This window comes from Emydura macquarii, unplaced genomic scaffold (genome assembly GCF_026122565.2).
Source record: "Emydura macquarii macquarii isolate MOO-44397 ecotype Brisbane River unplaced genomic scaffold, CSIRO-AGI_Emac_v2 contig_2636, whole genome shotgun sequence".
In the NCBI taxonomy this organism is placed as follows: Eukaryota; Metazoa; Chordata; order Testudines; family Chelidae; genus Emydura; species Emydura macquarii.
Window position 1 is genome coordinate 20,580,821 of NW_027132773.1, and position 14,658 is coordinate 20,595,478.

Below are 14,658 nucleotides of genomic sequence, written 5' to 3' on the forward strand. Positions count from 1 at the left end.
TAGCAGGGTAACATGATGCTTAATGCTCCAAGTCCATAAAAGTATGACTTCTTGGTACAGAGGGGATGACCTGGTTTCTCCTTGTCTGTTGATGTAACACATTGCAATGGAGTTGTTGGTAAGAACTTGCAAAGTGAGGTCCTGAAGGAGAGGCAGAAAGGCCTTGCATGCCAAACAAATTGCTCTGAATTCTAGTATAGTGGTGTGGAGGGAGGATTTGGGAGCTGACCATTTCTGTTGAATCTGAAGTTGATGCAGGTGTGCCCCCCACCCTCAAGTGGATGAGTCCATGACTAATCTTTGATGGAAGGGATGTGGAAAATGAAACTCTCCTACATACTTACTTTGGTTGTGCCCACAAGTCTAACGATCACAGAACTTCTGTGGAGCCCTCCTTGCCCATGCTGCACTGGGCAGACACACTGATTTAAACCACACTTCAAGTGGACAAAAGTGAAGTGTGGCATCGTGTGTTTCAGAATCTTCAGACAAATTCTCATTTGTTATGAGATGTACCTGGAACTGCTATATGATGTCTAAGTTCTGTTGAAGTAGGTATGTCTTTGCTCACCTGGAATCTAGACACTGCCCCTATAAATTCAATTAATTGTTTTGGAGTTAGTGTGGATTTGTTTTTGTTGACTCTGAGTCCTAGAGAGGTGAAGAGAGCTAGAGTTTTTTGTATGGAATAGGTGACTTGTTAAGGGAACTGATTAATATGGAAGTCAGACTACTTTAGACAGGAACTTCAGATGAGGTCTACGGGTGACTTAGGTATCTTCTATGTGCTGGGAGTATCACAATGTGAAGGTAAGTCTTTCAGGTTGAGAACTGCAAATCACTCCATGGGATCCAAGGAAGGGATAACACATGCTAAGGTGACCATCCTGAATTTGAAACATTGAATGAAGGCACTGAGACTGCTGAAGACCCAGATTGGGTCTCCATGCCCCCTTCTGTTTTGGGAACAAGAAGTAGTGGGAGTAGAATACTTTTCCTCTGAATTCTTGAGGAACTTCTTCCATTATTCCTAGTTGCAAAAGGAAATTAATTTATTGTCTTAGAAGTGTCTCATGAAAGGGATTTCTAGGGAGGGTGGGAGGAGATTGTAACAGCTTGAAACTGGATGGGATATCCCTTGTTGACTATCCTGAGTACCCACTGGTCTGAAGTAATCCCAGCCAAGCGTCTCTGAAATAAAACAAGTGGTTGCCAACATGAATAGAAGAGAGTGAATACACAGTTGGTCCAGCTGGACTCTCGACATTCCTGACAGAGATGTTTTGTGACCAACTGTCCCTGTTGCAGGGGTGCCAAGGAAGAGTTCAAAAAATGCCATTGGTGAAAACATTGCCTCTTCCTTGGTGGCTCTTAAGTGCATGGTTGACGATAGCATTTGCTGCTGTAATCTGTATCTATATGAGGACTGCTGACCATGTTGTTGTTTACCTCTAGGAGCTGGAAAATATAAGATCCAGTAACTGGAGGGTTTTTCTTGAATCTTTAAGAAAGTGCAATGTTCCATTGGCATCACTGTTGAACAGTCAATTTACTAGGAAGGGTAGATCCTGGATGGTCACTTAGACTTCATGAGGGATACCAGATGTCTGTAGCTAGGACGACCCTCTCATTATCACAGCGATAGCCGTGGGTCTATCTACCATGCCTGATGCAGCAAGTGCTGCTTGACGCAATGTTCTAGCAGTGAGTTGTCCATCTGTCATGGTTAACCTTAATTCTTCCTGATATTCATTGGAGAGCTTGTATGCTAAAATGGAGAACCTGACCTGTAACAGAACATCATACTTGAAGACTCACTGAGAAGCATATTTTTTGTCTGAAAAGATCCAACTTCTTTGTTTCTCTATCTCTGGGAATGGATTTGGGCTGTTTAGATTTCTCATGGACAGTCTGGACAATCAGGATAATGAGGGTGGGACTCTAAAAGAAGTATTTGTGCCCCTTAACTGGTACCTGGTATCTCGTTTGCACGGTTGGATGCTGGAAGGAATGGATACAGAAGTGTCCCAGATGACCTCTGTTGGTTCCAAATGCCCTAAATTAATAGGTAAAGTCATTCTGCCTAAAGATGAAGGTTGAAGAAGGGCTAATAGCTTATGTTGCTTTTCTTGGATTATCCCTAATTGGATATCCAATGTTTCTGCTGGTTGCTTCAGTTCCTGAAAAACTTTTAACCAGCCTACGGAGGATGTAGAAGGAGGGTTGGTCATTTCATCAGGAGATGAGGAGGAAATAGCTAGAAATTGTGAGTGATCAGAGGAGGGGTCATCTCCACTGAGGTTTTGATCCCCTTTCAGCAATTAATGATGTCTGGGAGTGGGTGTTAAGACTGGCTCAATCTGCTGTTTAGGCAAGGATGGTCTTGGTCTGAAGACCTCTGTGGAAACTGGCTTCCTGACATAGGGTTAATATCATATGGGGACCAATAAGGCCAAGGTTGATAGGAGTAATGAGGGGGAGGAGGACACATGGGATGGGAGGGTACAACTTTCGGGGTTCCTGTCTCAGTCCAGAACGCTTGTGGGTATCTTTTAGGGGTTCCTCCCTCAATTGTCTGTGTCCAACTGGCTTATTTAAAGGAGGTATGGGTCACATTCAGATGAGGAAGGTATGCTGTATTCCCTAGAGGAACACCCATTTTCAGCTCTTCCATCGGTGGAGCACAATGGCCTGATCTGTTGCTGTTACAGAGAGATAACAAAAGTGACCTGTTTGCTTTATCGTCCTTCTTGTCCTGTCTAATATCAGCAATTCCGGAACTGGTCCCACAGCTAAATCAGCCAATACTGAGAAACATCTCAATTTCAAAAAGGCTTGTGTTGGTACCAATGCATTTGTCAGTGCTGTACAAGGTGCTGGTGTCATGGTTATGGTGCTGATGTATGCATCACAGGTTTTCTTTGTGTTGCTGCCATTGGTGTGGACCTATCCGGTGCCAGAGAGGAGTCTGCTGCCTGAGTAATATCTGAAGTGACAAAGTGCTTACTGTGTGAAGTGGCTGTCAGTGACAACTTCGGCTCTGATGTACTTGGGCAAGGCTCAGCCTCAAGGGACTGCAGTGTCAGAGTCATAGGTGATGACCTGTGTCTTCTGACTAGGAAGGAAGATATGTACCTTCCTTGGTCTGAGAAGCAGTGCCCCTTTTGGTTCCTCTCCTAGGTCAATGCCAAAGGAGTGGGTATTCCGAGTGTTCTGTGAGCTTGGGATGACATCATGATTTGCTGGAGAGTGTGTGACTGACCAGATGGAGTAGGTCTTTCAGGTCACTTGCCAGGATCTGAAGATACCTGCATAGATACCTGAAGATACCTGTCTCTAGAAGATGCAGCTTAAGTTCTCAGAGAGATTTGCACAAGTATCATTCAGACACATGTCCTTCTCTTATACCTCAGGGCATCTTGAATGTCCATCACTGAAGGACACTGCCCTCTCACAGGAGAGGCAAATCTTGAATCCTGGAGACTTGACTTCAGCCATTTTCGGCCTTTCTATGGTAAGGGGGGAAGTAAGTAGCCCTTATACAGAAAGGTTGGCTGTGGGTGTGTGCAAGAAACCTGATCTAAAGTAAAAACTTTTTTTTTTTACCCAGTGATGTTAACTAAGCTTATGTAAACTACCAATTATCTAAACAACAATAGCTCCAAATACTCTCTCTGTAGGTGAAGAGAAGTGGGCAACATGGGGTTCCATTTTGTAGCCACAAGCAGTAAGAAGGAACTGAGAGGCGTTTGAAGCTGCCCAGCCCTTTTTACTCTCAGCTATGGTGGTTGCAAGGGCTCCCAGGCCACAGGCATGGCCCTAATAGACACTGTTGTTCAAAAACAATCCGATTTTCCGTTCACGGAGTGCATGCACGCTCAAGGTGAAATCTATGTGGACAATCACTTGAAGAAGAACAATTAGTTGCATCTTTTAATTATTATTTATTATTAAAATCAGCAATAATACATGTGTATGGTATTATTTACCTTTCCATATTATTCTACTCTTCTACATGAGACAGCCCAAAGAGACTAAGCTAAGGAGCTATTGAAAAGTAAATATTTACTGTGCATGGCATGAATTCCTCACGTTATGTATGATAAATACAGGCAACCCCATTGTATATCGTTCTTTTTTTTTTTTTAAATGGTGCCGAACGGGTCAATGTTCATGTGCCAAGTCATTTGCCAGAGAGTGGAGCCCTAGGAAGCATGTATATCATATCAACATGAGGAAGATAACTGAGGAAAGACAAGGTACCATTAACTAATAGTTGTTCTTCAGAATTTTTGTATTCCTCTTTTTTTAATTAAAGCTAGCAAGTTTGATATCATGAGCTTTTTATCTGTACCCTTTCATAATACAAATGACCTTTCTATGTAAATACTTAATATACACATGTGCTAGGAGTTTCCTGCAACCTAGGACAAATATGCTTAAGATTTTTTTCTTCTTTTTATTAGATGTTAGTTCCCAGATATTTTGGCTAGTGTGCATGTTTTTTTGCAAACAGGGCCGAACGGCCCACACTATGTTAGTATTATAGTCTCTCCTTTCATCCTAAAATTATATATTTATTTATTTTCATGATTAATTACTGTGGTTTTTACACTATTAGGTTACAAGAATTGGAATATATATTTTGCATTTAAAATGGATGCTTATTAATAAGATTATGACATACTTAATTTAATCTTAAATTATATAAAAATAGTTTAGAATGATATCTGTAATTGCTCACCTTAGCCAGATAAGCTTCCACTCTGTTTTTTGAAGATAATGCATTTCCACTGGGGTTTATGAAACTTCCTCCAAGACCAAGACTTCTATTTAGTGTTAAATTATTGCCGAGATTTCCAAACTGAGTTGTATCCAGGACTGGACTTGCAGAAAGACTTCCATTTACAATGCTGTTGGCAATTAAAGATTTGCTCCTGTGACGCTCTTGAAGGAGTTTAGCACTAGCCTCTGCTATCCTTTCATTAGCTCTGTGAAAAATTTAGACATAGGTTTTACTAACGCTTTCACAACTGAATATTATCCAAATTTCAAGCTATTTTTATTACATTTCTATAACTGTAAATGATTAAGAATATTAGAAATGAGGAATTACTCAGTTCTCTCTGGAGTTTTCTGAGAACCCATCTTGCAAGATTCTGAGTGCTCATGGGAATGAATGTGAGTTAGAGATGCTCAGCACTTCTCAGAATTTGACCCCAAGGCCATGTATAATTAGATAGTTATATCGCCCGATTACTATAATCTTTAATGTATTTATAGTATCACACAGCACCCTGTGAGAAAGGAAAGTATTAGCACTTCCATATAACATAAGGGAGAACTGAGGCTCAGAGAGAGTAAGCAACTTGCCCAAGATCATAAAGGAAGTCTTTGGCAAAGCTAGGAACTGAACCCAGGTCTCCTAAGTCCTAGGCTAGTACCCTAATCACCGGACTGTCCTTCCTCTCAACGTAGTTCAAATCCTGAGAAGTACTGTTATAATGGGAGCTGAATTGTTCCTTAACACTTTACCAGATCAGAACCTGTTTTCTAGATAGCCCTATTCTTATTCAAGTATGAATTAGGGCTCATAGGATAAGAAAGAGAGGTTACTCATCCTGTGCAGTAACTGCAATTCTTCGAGACCCCCTACGGGCACTCCACTTCAGGTGTGAGTGTGCCCCATGCACCTTTGCTTGAAGATTTTCATGAGCAGTGTGTATTTAGCTACGCATGCACTTCTAATATCCTCATGCCCTGCACTGAGACTATATCAGGCTCTGTGGGCAAACTGCAGTGCCTTCTCCACTGCTGACTCTCAGAAGGAAACTCTGAAGCAGAGGGGAAGGAGGGTGGGTAGTGGAGCACCCAAAGGGAGACACATTTTGAAGAACTACAGTTAATGCACAGGGTGAGTAACTTTTCTTTCTTCTTTGAGTAGTATCCCTATAGGTGCTCCACTTCAGGTGACTCCCAAGCAGTATCCCTATAAAGAGGAGGGAGCTTCAGAATCGAGTCCAGCACAGAGGAAAGAACTGCACTGCCAACTGCCGCATCAGCTCTAGAGGCACTAACTAAGGCGTAGTGCCTGGAGAAGATATGTACCGAAGACAACGTAGCAGCTCTGCAGATGTCAGATAATGGGACAGTTTTAAGTGGAGCCATAGATATAGATTGTGACCTCGCTGAATGAGCTGACTTGCCAGCAGGGGGCGGACGCTGGCAGCAGTTACAAGCTATAATGCACCCTGAAATCCATTTGGATAGTCTTTGGGTAGAAACAGCAGAACCTTTAGATCTGTCTACAAACAAAACGAGCAGTCTAGGAGATTTACAAATGACTTAGTTCTATCTAGGTAGAAGGATAACCATCTCCTGACATCTTGAGTATGGAAGGCAGCTACCACTGACAGAACCTTTGAAAACACTCTTAGAGCCTAATGGGGCCCTGGAGAATTGCTGGCAATAAGCTGCCCAAGGATCCCAATATGGCCATTGAGGACCATAAGGAGGAGGTGGCTGGCATCCAGGGTTACTCTCATCAGGAGTAATGAGGTCCCCAGACATCTTCCCTGTCTCTTCAAGAAAGGGGGTTTGTATATGGGTACATTGTATATGGGTACGTAGGAGAATCCTAAACAGAGATTGATAATACTGAAGAGAGGTCTCCATCATCATCCTCTTCCTCCTCTAATGGGGAAGCTCTGACCGAAAAGGGAGGCAATGGTACCAAGACATGCTTAGCACTTGCCAGCAATGGAGACTTTGGTTCAGCAGTCACTGAGAGTGTTGAAACAAGATCGAAGGGGTTCTAGAGACCCTGGGGACTGATGTATGCGGGGAGAGGGTACTCCTGACTTTGCTCTGAAGAGGGAAGGGAGTACTCCATAATTAACAGTCACAGCTTGAGTTCCCGGTTCTTCTGTGCCCTGGATTTGAGGGCTAACCAGAAGTTACACTTCTGTGGGATATGCAACTCTCTCACCCAGCAAACGCACTTAGAGTGTCCATCTCTGACCAGAGGAGCCTCTTTACACATAGGCAACATTTAAGCCCTAGTGAACTGGGCATGCCCCTCACAGGGAGGATTTCCCCAGAGGAAATAAAACAATATTTCAATAATCAGTAACTACTTTACTACTACTAACAAATTAACTAAGCTAAATAAACTCAGTAGAATGAACTCAGCAGGCAGCCGAGACAGGCACAATGTGGACACGCTAAGCTTCATCTCAGGCTGAGGCAGTTGAGAAGGAACTGAGGAAAGTTTGTGTGAGCAGCCTGATATAGCCTCAGTGTGGAGCATGAGGAGAGCAGCAATGCATGTGCTGGCCAAATGGAGGCTGCTAGTGAAATTCTCCAATCAAAGACACATGGGGTGCAAGCGCACCTGAAGTGGGGCACCCTAAGGAACGCTACTCAAAGAACTGCAATTTCTTTTGCTTACTGTAAGTAGAGAAGATTACTACAGACCAGCCAGAAGACATGCCTGTTACAATCAAAATAATTTTATAATACACTCTATACAAATGAATGATAATTCTGCTACTTATAGAATATTGAAAGGAATTCATGTTACTCACAACTAACTGGAAGGCTGAAAGTCTACTGCAGCCACAGATTCCTCCTAAAATCCCTCATTCCAAGAGCAGGTAAGTTAATGAAGGAAAAAATAATATTTCATCATTTGTTTTAAAATAAGTGTTTTGACTTACCTATCCAGTTTACTTGCTAGGGATTTTCTAATTTTTAATTCTTCCAAATAAAGTTCTTTGTATCTTTCCAGTTCTGTCTGCGTAGACTGTTTTTGAAAGACACTGTCTTCTTGTGTGTTTTTTATTCTAGCCAGTTCAGATTCCAGATCTCTAATTCTGTGCTCCAGTTGGTTTCTTAGTGAAGCATTATTAGTAGTTCTTATTTGTTCTAATGTCTCTTGGGAGGCTGCCTGTGTCTAAAGCAAATAATACAACTTTAATAAATTGGAAGAAAGAGGAATTTTTCCCATCAGTTTCCAATATTCGATACAAGTACACTATCTTATTCAGTTAGGGAACTACTCTTCCTTAGTGCCATCAACAATACAGTGAGTCACTTAAAGTCACTACACAATAGAAAGACTTCAGCTGAGAAAGAAACTGTCCCTTATTAAGGATCTGTTACATTAAAGTTAGCAGTACACAATTTTCAGCTTTATAGGACAATAGTGTAATTGAAACCGATCCTCCTGCTGGAGCCAGAATTCCATGTGATCTATACACATGCAGATAATACTTCCAGCATTGAAATAATAACATGGAGTCAAAAAAAGGAGGTTACTTGGTAAATTTTGTTCCCTGAACATACTGTTTTCAGAACCACACTGTAGGAATTAACATGACCATGGAACTTTGTGTGGTAATGACCATGGAGGGTGGGGGAGGGAGAGTAATGGGGCACAGGAGGTGGTAGACATGTATCATTTGAGCACAGCAATCTACTGGCCAAGGATATAAATAATCCAGCCTCTATCAACTCATCTCTACCTACAGAAGCTCATGAACTGAAATCCAAAGCAGAGGGGAGGAGGGAAAGTCAGTGTAGCTCTGCAAAATAAATACAGGAAACAAAAGCTACTTTGGTCAGCATGGTAGGATACTAGCCCTCTAAGAGTAAGGCAAGCTGGGCATTCTCTGCATGGTAAAAGATTAGTCATGAGGGAAAGTCAGTTTGGGGCATGTTTTGTGACAGAATGACCTGCAGGCACTACTGTAAAGAGATTGTGCTCAATTTTACTTTTCTTTGTATTTTTTTCTTCCTTCTTTTGTATCTTTGGTTCCCTAACTACCAAACCAGAAACATATGGAAATACTATATATGTAACTTTTATGATGAAAATAAAGCACCTAAAATATACATTTCAACCTGGAAATGAATACGAAACATAAAACTTAAGTACCAATTTACAGCATATAGTAAGTAGTAAATAAATTAACCTGCAAAAACAGATTGACTTCTTCTAGTTTTTGTCTTATTTCTTGTCTAGCTCGTTCTTCAATCTCTCTTTTATACTGTTCTATTTGACTGTGGTCCATCATATTAGTCTCTACGTGACGTTTGAGGTTAGCTACTTCTTCTTCCAGCTGCCATTTGCTCTTCTCCAGCTTTTCATGATTCTTATGCAGCATCTTCATAGAAGACAGCTGTTCTCGCAGATCACGATTTGCAGATTCTAACTGTGTAGATTTTTTTGATTCTATATCCAGCTTTTTGGAAAGTTCATCTATCTGTAAACATTTAAAAAGCTTAAACTCAATTATCAAACAGGGAGTTCAAAATTTCTATAAATTCAATGAAAATCAGTGAAAAAAAATCAAGATTATTTTACAAGTTAGTAAATTTATATTTAAAATGAATATAAATCATTCTAAACTTAGTAAAAGCATATCTTTTAATTATTTTTCATAGGACAGTTTAAGTCCTCTTCTTTTTCAACCTATGTACACTAGTTTACAGAAATACTATAAAAAACAAAATCATTTAGGCCTCAAACCCACAAGCACTTTACCCATGCTTTTGGCTTTAAATGCACGAGTAGTCCCAATGAAGTCATGGGACTATTCACATGCTCAAAGGTAAGCAAGGAAGGGAATATATATAAATCCTCTTCCTTGCTGTTCAAATATAATTCTTACGTTTAAGTGCAACAAAGTTATACAAATACTACTAATATTATTTATAAAAATGCCCTGACGTGAAGGCACTCAAAGCATTAAATACATGATTAAAAAGTTACTTAATTTCTAAAATATAGTGCACTAACAACAAAGTTAAACTCATAAAATGAGGGGAACGGACTGTAGTAAGTTAAGCCCTACCTAGAAAGAGTGGAAATGTTTCTAAATATAAGCCAGTCAGGGATAATAAAAGCTCCTTCTAGGACACAGTTTCAGGTGTTTAACAATAGGGCAGGATGGGCTGAGATGGATGTCAAGGGGCAATAAGTTCCATACCCTACAGGCCTACCTCCTTGCCTGCTGACCTAAGATATGATGGTAGAATCCCTAAAAGGCAGGAGGGCATCAGAGCCCTAACATGTGACAAGACTCAAGAAGATGGTCTAGAACAAAGCCGAGTCTATTCAGTGGCAAAAACCTATATTAATGCAGAGTTAAGGTTGGTGTATGTCGTCTCCAGAATATGGAGTTGAGCAAAACTCAAAACTTCTGAAAACCAGGAAATGCAGTTAAGGTTTGCCATGTAATCTTAACTCTGCCCTCTTTCAGCAATGCTCCAATACATCTCATTAACACACATTCCTTTACTCTGCCACCTCCCAGTCGCTGAAACGTACAAGCTCTTCACCTCCTTTTACAACTCATTCACTCTCATTCACAGAATTCCACCTAATACTATTAAGAGTGTAAAGAAAAGGTTGCCCACACCACCTTTGCTCTGCTCCTTTGGAGATGGCAGCAGCCAATGGGAACTATTTGCATGCAGTCAGTGTTAGGTGTACCTATACTAAATGGTGGAGGGCATAGGGCTTTTATTACAAAGGACACGGACAGCAGTGAGGTCCAATATAAGAGGATTCTAATGCTTTAATTATGTTTAAGTGAAAGTGATGGTTGAGACTGTATCCAGTGATTAAGCACAAGGGAGTTGTAAAAGGCTATGAAGTTCTTAAATTGCACATGTGGTATTCTTTCTGAGGAAGTTTTTTTTTTAAATAGTGTTAGATGAAAATCATGTGGGTGAGAGTGAAAGAGTTGTAAAAGAAGTGATCACCAGCTCGTACATTTCAGCAACTATGGGTTTTCAGAGTAAAGATAAATGTGTTCATGGGGTGTATTGGGCATTGCTGAAAGAGGGCAGAGAAAGGTTGCATGGGCTTAACTGTGCATTTCCTGGTTTTCAGAAATTTGAGTTTTGCTCAACTTAACATTCTGCAAGGGGACGACATATCACCAAGCAAAGCTTAACTCTGGACTAACACAGTTTTTTGCCAATGACTTTCCTAGGTTTTTTATAATAAGAAAAGATACATTATTGATAGGAGTTGGTAGTCACACACACAGTTGTTCATATCCTGTCCTGCAATTTGCATTCTGAGTCAAATCAGCCTGTCAGCAATCCTCATATCATGGTGTACTCCATAGTTGGACACACAATTCTACAACTTTGTGGACCAGGAATCACCCATAATCCACATGCTGGCAACCTTGGCAGGGCACATATTTCTTTTCCCTTAATGGTCAAGGGACCTGTGCTGTCTGTTCTGTACCTCTGCACTATGTGTCTTAGGAAACACCACATTAATCTGCTCCTAGATCAGGAAGTAGCCACTTGCCTTTGCCTCCCCAGAGGCTAGTAAAATGAGAAAATCTGTAATCAACCAATGCAAGGCTCGCCTACCACCCAACTTTACTGCCCACCCCCTCTGCAACTTCAATCCCTCTCCTTGTCCCTGTCCTCCTCACCACCCCCAAGTCCTCTGTCTTTGGCTCCTCCCCACCCAAAATAACAAACATTTTGCTTAAATCAGCTGCTGACTATTCTACTGTGTTCACCATAAAACTCCACATAAAACATGAACATATGATATTATTACAAACGATTTTCAGCAAGCAATGTGAGTTATTAGATATTTATTGCACAGGTACACAAAGGTTAGGACTAGAAACATCAGTGGAGGGCTGTTCACTGGGGCAATGGCATCAGCACATTCCCTCAAACTACTCAGACAAGCATAAAGTGGTTGTGTAGAAACCCTCTCATGGTTTCTTCTTTATTGGGGCATGCACATGGTAATCCTTCCAGACTGTCTCATCTACACAAGTGAAGAAATGAACACTTTCTTAAATTCCCCCAAAGACCTAATGGGTGTTGTGCACTACCGGGGGTAACCATTGATTGATTGAGACCATTTTGAGCCGCATCACAGCAATAGTTTGATCTCTGGCTCTGCACAACAAAATCCCACCTAGTAAACTTTTTGAAAAGTGTTACCTTTTTCTGGACTTATATCTCTGGAACTACTGTTTCAAAAGATTCCAAATGTGGAACACTAATACTACACTCTACTCCCATAAGGCAATGCACATTTCAAGAAAATCTATGCAAGTATGGGGATTTTAGAATACTTAAAAGCATTGTCCTTTAAGCAGGAAGGAGAGAGAGATGATGGAGGAAAAGGGCTTCTCTACACATCTATCTTCAGTACAGGAGTCTTTGAAAGATGTGAAGAGGTCCATTCATCTCAATGTGATCATCTCAGCAGAATGAGACCATCCCATTGAGATGACTACAACCTGAAACAATAGCTTGGAAGTGTGTGAACCAGTCCATTTATCTCACTGGGTGTTCTCATCCCCCTCCTGAGTGCTTTAGAGCCTGTGAGATGCATTAGGATCTCATGCGACCCTTCAGATGAGGCATTGAGAATGGGTATTTTTAAAAAAATCTTTAACCAGAACAACAAAAATCCCATTCCAAATGAAGCCACCACATATTTAGCAATTCTGAAAGGAATATATGAAGAATGAATGACGTGCATTTCAAATAAAAGAACTTACCTTTGTCCTTAATCTACTAACTTCACTGTCCATTTCAGAATATCTGTTCTTCAGTTCTCCCTGGAAACTAAATTGGGATACACTCTCTCCATTCTCATATTCTTTTAGTTTCTTCTTAGTTGTTTTTAGAAGTTTCTTCATTCTGCATAGTAAGTATAGTGGAAAAACAATCAGATTTGTTTATGTATTTTTAGAGACCACAGCCAAGCCCGTCAAACCCAATTTTAGTATGTTTGATAGGCATAAATCTGAGGAATCATCCTCTCAGTCTCAGAAATCATTGTAAGGGCAAACTTCTGGCTGCCCCTTTGAGAATGTCTGTATGTGTACATGTGAAGAACAAGGACCTTTCTTCCTTCCCTGCCCAAAAAGTTGCATTGCAGCCTGGCTTAGTATACCAGTTCACTGCACTTTGCATCAGGTGCTCAACAATAAAAGCGAACAACATTAAAAATTTGGCATTATACAAGCAATTTGTGAGGTCAGTTGTGGATTAATTAGTTTGTACATGCTAATGTCAAAATATTTTCAGTTTAAGTTTAACTTTGGAAACAAAACAAAGTCAAGTTTTAGTTTACTTGCTATTTTCTTGAAAGTTACTGAAAAAAACTGTACCCATTACATTCTTTTTGTAATTCACTGTTTCTCTTCATTTCTTGATCCAGTCGGACTTCCACTGATCGTTTTAACTCTACTAGCTTCTTTACTTTTTTCCTTTCACTCTCGAACTTTTAAAATGAAAAAATATACAAATACACGTTACTACATATAGATTACTTAATGGAAGTTTTCATTTACTAGATATGGTACATACAGAAAGCACAACTTCACATTCCTTACAGAGAAGCCAGAATACATCTTTGTTTTAAAATTTTGATGTTTTAATATAAAACTCTATTAAACATAAATTCATGACCAATTAGGAAGCAGATACAACTGATGTTAAGTCTTGTTAATCTTATTAAATTCACTATTCATTATTAAATATTATTTATTTCAGTGATGCTCACATTGTGATAGGTGCTGTCCACATACATATTAAGTCTCTGCATCTCTAATTATCTCATACTGAAATTCTAGGGTTTTCATTAGCTGCTATTCTTCCACATGTAGAAAGTATATTTCATCTTTTATCGAAAAATTACATTTTGTCCTGCATTCCTCCACTATGGACTGAAATTAATAGGCTGCTTTCTTCTCTGTTCTCACTCATGGAATGGGACCAAATTGACACAATGGAATTTTGGCACCCCCTGCAGTAGCAAGAGATCAAGACCATCAGCCCCAAATCATGATTATGTGTGGGCTTTCCAGAGTAGAGAAGATTTTCACAGATAGAGTCCCTTCCATTAAAATGGTAATGCCTTGTGAACAAGTGTGTACTGAGCACTATGTTGCTTTCTGGAAGATCTCTAGCACCAAAGTAGATTCCTGTTTGGATCAAAAAGCTGCTATGACCCCTGCTAAACATCCTTTGCCCCTGCAAGGAGCAAAACACTTAAATAAATAAGGTTTCTCAATATAAGTTCATAGTCACTTAGCTAGAATGGAATAAGAAATTGTCGGTCCTCTCTAGGAATTTACACACCCTGCTTGTGGGCTCAGCTTAGCATTTGTGACTTTAATCTTACTCATGGTTGACATTTTCAGGTGTGATACATCTGTTGGGGGAGGTCATGATCATGTAGAATGATTGTGCCTTAGATAACATGGGTCAATCCCATGGAAGCTTTTGAAGATGAGGGCTGAAATTTTGAAATCATGAAATGCAGGCTCAAGCTGCTGCACTACAGAACTGGAATGCCCTTCTCCAGGCCCAGGTACAAACCCAGGCAGTGGCTACAGTCCCCTCTACTCTCATATCTACTATCTGTGAGCCTGATGTTTCCCTACCAGACAAGTTTGTAACCTCTATCATACCCCACAGACTGCTCCTGAGTAGGATTCGTGATTAGCCTGCTTACTGGTGAGGTCCTGGCATGGGTTTCTCCACTATTGGAGGAATCTAGCCTTCTTCGCAAACTGTTTGAGGCAATGGAAGGTATCTTTGACAACCCTAACAGAGAGCACACTACAGAGGTTGCGCTCCCTGCAGTCCAGC

The 14,658-nt window shown here is 40.5% G+C and overlaps 1 protein-coding gene across 8 annotated transcripts in view; it reads right to left on the reverse strand.

Annotated features, from left to right (window-relative positions):
- Nucleotides 1–14,658, reverse strand: part of ANKRD26 (ankyrin repeat domain containing 26) — a 130,443-nt gene that overhangs the window by 23,858 nt on the left and 91,927 nt on the right. For 7 of the 8 annotated variants that reach the window (XR_010922858.1, XM_067564264.1, XM_067564261.1 and 4 more), the window contains 5 exons: nt 13,173–13,285; nt 12,558–12,699; nt 8,976–9,266; nt 7,719–7,954; nt 4,745–4,991 (listed from right to left, as the gene is read on the reverse strand). Coding sequence is in view for 7 of the 8 variants with exons in the window: in XM_067564264.1 (XP_067420365.1) it covers nt 4,745–4,991; nt 7,719–7,954; nt 8,976–9,266; nt 12,558–12,699; nt 13,173–13,285 (1,029 nt within the window). In the remaining variant the exon portion in view is untranslated. Of the gene's footprint in view, nt 1–4,744; nt 4,992–7,718; nt 7,955–8,975; nt 9,267–12,557; nt 12,700–13,172; nt 13,286–14,658 lie in introns of those variants that run through there. The other variant, XM_067564265.1, reaches the window with a different exon arrangement.